General features: G+C 38.4%; 1 protein-coding gene across 1 annotated transcript; it reads left to right on the plus strand.

Moving 5' to 3' along the window:
* The first annotated feature begins 2,078 nt into the window (after positions 1 to 2,078).
* Positions 2,079 to 3,343, plus strand: LOC129250747 (putative nuclease HARBI1). Its single transcript, XM_054890346.1, has 4 exons — positions 2,079 to 2,306; positions 2,364 to 2,696; positions 2,755 to 2,899; positions 2,973 to 3,343. The coding sequence occupies exons 1-4, from the start codon at positions 2,079 to 2,081 to the stop codon at positions 3,341 to 3,343; spliced, it is 1,077 nt and encodes a 358-aa protein (XP_054746321.1).
* The last annotated feature ends 2,540 nt before the right edge of the window (positions 3,344 to 5,883 follow it).

Below are 5,883 nucleotides of genomic sequence, written 5' to 3' on the forward strand. Positions count from 1 at the left end.
TGATTGACTTTTTTGTCTTCAAAAATATCCCGCAAACCATCTTTCTATTTCCGATATTGAAATAAATTGAAATTGAAATTGAATCTGAACTCTGACCACTCACCGATCCTTTTAGAAATATCAGGAAATGCGGTACTAAATAACACGTCTCCTCGTCTATTTAATAACTTCACCGACTGGCAGTACTTTCAAATGCAATTACGAGTACAAGCTGTGGTGGTAGACACCAACCGTATCGTGACCATTGATGATCTTGATGATGCCGTGCTTCAATTCACGCAAATAATTCAAAACGCAGCGTGGAACAGTATGCCCCAGAAAGATGTCACATCAAATAAGAAAAAATACTCATCATATATCAAGTTGCTGATAAAAAATAAGCGAAAACTAAGACGTCGTTGGCAGCAAACCAGATATCCTGAGGACAAATTGAAACTCAACCAAACCACAAAACAACTACACGTTCAAATACAGAAATTCAAAAATGATAATTTCAATCGATTTCTTAAGAGCCTCACATCTGATAAATTCATAGACTACTCCTTACGGAAGGCAGAAAAGTCATTTAATCGACCGATAAAACACATAGCACCCATCAAAATAAACGACACCCAATGGGCAAAATCAAATGAGCAAAAAGCAAATTTATTTGCAGAAAATCTTCGTAAAACCTTCTCTGCCAATGATGGATCTGAATATATTGACATCGCGTCAAATTGGATTGAAAGTGATGTCAGCATTGAGCCTGTTAGTAGCGAAGAAGTAATGAGCGAAATTTTCAAAATGCCGGGTTTCGACCTCATAACTGCAGAAATTCTTCAGAGATTGCCCAATAATTGTGTTACTTGTCTGTCTCAATTGAATAATTTGTGTTTTTTGTTAAAATATGTTCCTATGTACTGGAAAACAGCAGAAGTAATTATGATCTTGAAAGCCGGAAAATCGCCAATTGATGTGTCTTCATACCGAACTTTTTCTCTGCTGTCAATGCTGTCCAAACTTTTTGAACGACTATTACTGTTTCGAATGTTGCCGATTATAGAAAACAAGAGAGTTATTCCAACGCACCATTTGGCTTTCGAAAAAATCACTCCACAATCGACCAAGTTCACAGGGTTGTTTGAACCATAGAGTGTGCGATAGAGTAAAATAAAGTTTGCGCAGCGGAGTTTCTTGACGTCTCACAGGCGTTTGACAAAGTTTGTCATACGAGCTTACTCCACAAACTAAAATTGATTTTGCCCAGGAATTATTCCAAAATCCTTTGATCCGACCTTGATGGCAGATACTTTCGTGTCAGACTGGACAACGCCTATTCTTCATTGCAAAAAGCAAGCGCGGGGGTACCTCAAGGAAGCATCCTAGGCCCTCTCCTGTACATCTTGTATAAGTATGACTTACCGGTTCACGAGCAACACGTTACCGCAACCTTTGCAGATGACACGGCTATCCTAGCAGTTGGAGAAGTGATCGAGACTACAACGACAAAATTTCAATCAGCGGTGAGTTCTATTGCAACATGGGGAAAAAATGGCGTATCAAATTAAATAATTCAAAATCAGTGCACATTGTATTCGGCCTGAAAACAAAAGCAATTTACAAGCCAGTCTACATAAACAGCGTAAATATACCGTCCGTCAACGAGGCAAAATATCTTGGAATAACCCTTAAAGCTAAAATGCGTTGGAAGGTGCATGTCAAGAAAAAGCGTGAAGAGCTGGAATTAAAAACAAAAAACCTTATTTATCTTACTGGTAGACACTCTATTCTGTCAACGAACAACAAACTACTGCTATATAATCAAATACTTAAACTGTGGTGCGATTCACTAACACATTTTATCGATATTCGCTTTGTTATCTTTCCTTAACCACAATTTTTACGATTTTGCTATTCAGTAACCCATTTCATTACGAAAATCGACAAGACAAAATCAGCTGTTTGGTTAACCTGTCGATTATCGCGAACTAAACGACAATAATTTTGGTGTTGTTAAATCAAACGATAAAGAAGAACTAGTGATTTTAATCAAAACTGTGAAATTAGATGAAAAAAAAACTTATTTAAAAAGCGTGAGTATGGCGTTTGAGTATTTGGCTTACGATTTATCGCGTGGAGAGGAGGAAGTGAGCCCTCAAATAGTTGATCGAAGTTTGCTTCGGCATGTGGACAATCCTTTCGATTTGGATGCAGGGGAGTTCCAGAAGTTATTCCGTTTAACTCCAGACTTGACTGAGGACGTAGTTTCGCAGCTTGACAGCCATCTTAGAGGTTCCAGAATAACAGCGATTTCGACTGAAAAACAGGTAAATTTGGTAACATTCAAGCTAATTCAGTTCTAAATTCTGCCTTTATACAACTAGGTTCTAGCTGCACTGCGATTTTTTGCAACCGGGTGTTATCAACGACCCGTAGGTGAGCAATGGGGAATATCTATGAGCCAGTCGTCCGTTAGCCGTAGCATTCATCGGGTAACAGCTGCAATCAACAGCTCCATGTTTTGCGCAAAGGTGAGATTTCCCATGACCCAAGTGGAGCGGCAAGCGGCAAAAGAAATTTTTGCTTCAGCAACCTCCCCGTTTGTGGGAGGTACCATTGGAGCTATAGATTGCACGCACGTGTCAATTTTGGCCCCGAAACGTCATGAAGAAGCGTATGTCAACCACCACGGCTACCATTCGCTTAATGTCCAAATGGTAACAACATAATTTGTAAAGTATTCAAGAATCAAGATTCCCTTTTAATGTTTTACAGATATGTGATCCTACACTTAAAATTTTGAACGTAAATGCCAAATTTCCGGGAGCACGGCACGATTCATACATTTGGAGTTCCTCTGCGGTGCGAATGGTTATGCAACGGAATTTTGAAATTGGAAACCATAACTTGTTTTTGATTGGTAGGCTTTTTAATCTATTAATAAATATATTTAAATAAAAATAAGGGAATTAAAAATCAAAAATTATCTGCAGGTGATTCCGGGTACCCTTTGGAGCCTTGGCTGATGACTCCTCTAACAAACCAACCGGAAGGTACTCCGAAATTCTTGTACAATGAGGCATTGTGCAAAGCTCGTAACCCAGTTGAGAGACTTTTTGGTGTTCTTAAGGCAACGTGGCGGTGCTTGTCTCAACAAAGGACACTCTTGTACGATCCAGGATTTACTGGACAAGTAGTTAACGCGGGCTCAGTTTTACATAATATTCGTTTAAGAGAAGGAATATACCAGACCGAAAATGAGTTCACAGAGCCCAGAAAAAACGACGTTTTTGTAAACCAAGATGCACCATCCTCAACAGCAAAGCGCATCCAAGACCGACTGATTGCTAATTTTTTTACTTAAATACTATTTTCACTCATAATCGTTCCGCATACATATCTATGTGAACACTCGGGTATAAAAAGTTAAAACATTTTTATATTTATTGTTAAACCGTTTTATTGAACAAAATTACATGCAGATTCAATAAAAAATAAATAAATAAATAAAAATTCAGTCTTTAACTTCAGTTTACATACAGTTTTAGGTTACAGGCACATAAATCTATTTATGTATATAGGTATGCATAAGCGTATGTACACATGGTTTATAAATTCAAAGGTCAGTCTATTTGTAAAAACGAAAACAATACATTCTAATTCATTTAATTAATGTTACTTAACATTACCACAGCATGTTTACTTATAAAATTCAAATAAAAAGTAACTTCAGGTACTAAAATAAACATTATGTATATATGCACATAAAAAGGAACTGCGGAATTGGTTTCTAATCTACATACGGTAGATTGCATTCGTTAGATTGTTGAATGCTTCTGCGGTAGCGCTTAATCCATTCCCCAATACGGCTATTGCCTCCGCCATCATTTTATTAGCCTGAGCAATTGCAGAGCTGCTTTCGGCTAAGATCTATTAAAAAATAGCAAGAACAATTAATAAAATGCCACTTTTATGTGTTGAAAATAAATTACCTTTAAAGCATCTGCTTGTTGTTTCGCGACTTCTACTGTTTCTATACTCGACTGGGCTAGCATCTATTAAAAAACAATCAGCAATGGACAAACATAATAAAATTATTTTACATTAACTTCAAAAGAAATTACCTTTAGTGCATCTGCCTGTTTTTCGGCTATCTCCAAAAATTTCTTCCGAGCATTACCGTCTTCTTCCATGCGCTTTCTTTTCAAGCTCGCCCGTGGTGCTCTCCTGTCTGAGATATGGGAATTACCTGACCTCAGCGTGAAATTCTCTGCCAGTGGCGTCCGTAAAGGCGACGGGGCTTCCAAAATCACCCTTTCATCTTCCACTTCGACACCCATTTGGATTACCTAAAAATTTACACACCAGTAAGTTACACTTTAAATCATACACTTCATGCAGTGGAGTACCTCCTCCAGTGGAATATTTTCAGGGGTTGAATCGTGGCCCTTCATATACTCCTCCCCTATAAGAGCAGACACCCGCCTCTCGAATTCCGTTAGGGGCTCCTCACTTATAGGCCTGTTTCCAGTTAAAGCTTGTTGCCTTCGCCTATTCCGTGCTTTAATGCTGGTGCGGCTTTTTAAGTCCCGCCATACCTTTTTAGGGAAATGATTAACATCTCTACTTTTAAGTAATAACACAATATTTTCTTACCGTTTGCCATTGATTCACCGTCTTCACTGCTCCACCCAGACTATTTAATTTTGTTGCTAGCTCGCTCCACTTTTTGTCGCACTCGAATTTACCATGGAGGCTGTGGAACCTAGATCCTGCTAGACCCGGGACTTCCATTAGGTAGTCAAGCAGGCGATTTAGCTGCTCGGGTGTGGCACGGCTTCTTTTGGTAGCTGTCGATGTCATCCTAAAGCAATATACAAAAATTATTAATAAAACAATAAATTGAAATAAAGAGTTATTTTATTGTACTTACTTTGTACATATATTTTTGGTAAAAAACACTCACAATTGCACTTATCAGTTTGGCGTCTATGTTTTTTTGTTTCTCTTCTTCATGTTATTCGCTCATTCTGACATTTAATTTGACAAAGATGCCACTCTCTATCAGTTTGAATAAATAGAAGAAAACAGCTGTTCAGTGTTAGTTAACATAAGTTAGTGAATAGCACAATCGACAGTGCAATCGACAAATACTGAAGAGAAAAATAACAATTGTCGAATCGATAAGAGTTAGTGAATCGCACTACTGGTCTGGACGTATGGCATTCAGTTATGGGGATGCTCAAGCGAATCTTGCATGACTATTATCCAACGATTCCAAAATAAAGTGTTGCGCAACATCGTCAATGCTTCATACTATGTGAGAAATCTCGACCTCCATCGTAATCTTGGTATGCTATTCGTCACTGACGTGGCGAAATAGTATGCCATGGCTCACAGACAACGTTTAAGTACACATGTCAACGCTAAAGCATTGGCTTTACTTCAGCCAATTCTCATCGTCGGCGGCTCAAGCGTAACACAGTTTTAGACCAGATGGGCACCCAGTAGCTGCTGTACCTTATATATGTATTTATACATTCATAATGAATTTATGAATAATGAGGCATCTTAATTTTTCCTTTTTTAATATACAACTAGCTGCCCCGACGAACTTTGTTCCGCCCTAGAAGCAATAAAAAAGCAGATTTTTGATTTTATTAAGTTTATTTTTTTATTAATCAAGTATCAGGTTAAACTCCTACTTATCCAGAATTGACTCCGACATACCAAACATATGTCCGGCATGTGAAGGTACCCCGCACAACACTAACCACCTTTTCACATGCCCTTTAAAACCTACTCATCTAACACCCCTCTCCCTCTGGACCCAACCCGTCGAAACAGCATGTTTCCTGGACCTACCTTTAGATTAGCTAGACGAAGATGACCGGTGATATACCC

Source organism: Anastrepha obliqua, chromosome 6, assembly GCF_027943255.1.
Source record: "Anastrepha obliqua isolate idAnaObli1 chromosome 6, idAnaObli1_1.0, whole genome shotgun sequence".
NCBI lineage: Eukaryota > Metazoa > Arthropoda > Insecta > Diptera > Tephritidae > Anastrepha > Anastrepha obliqua.

Bases quoted from the DNA above. Each gene is read 5' to 3' on its own strand.
- LOC129250747 (XM_054890346.1), top strand. From the start codon at position 2,079: ATGGCGTTTGAGTATTTGGCTTACGATTTATCGCGTGGAGAGGAGGAA. The intron at 2,307-2,363 runs GTAAATTTGGTA...TTATACAACTAG, and splicing joins CGATTTCGACTGAAAAACAG to GTTCTAGCTGCACTGCGATT. The intron at 2,900-2,972 runs GTAGGCTTTTTA...AATTATCTGCAG, and splicing joins CCATAACTTGTTTTTGATTG to GTGATTCCGGGTACCCTTTG.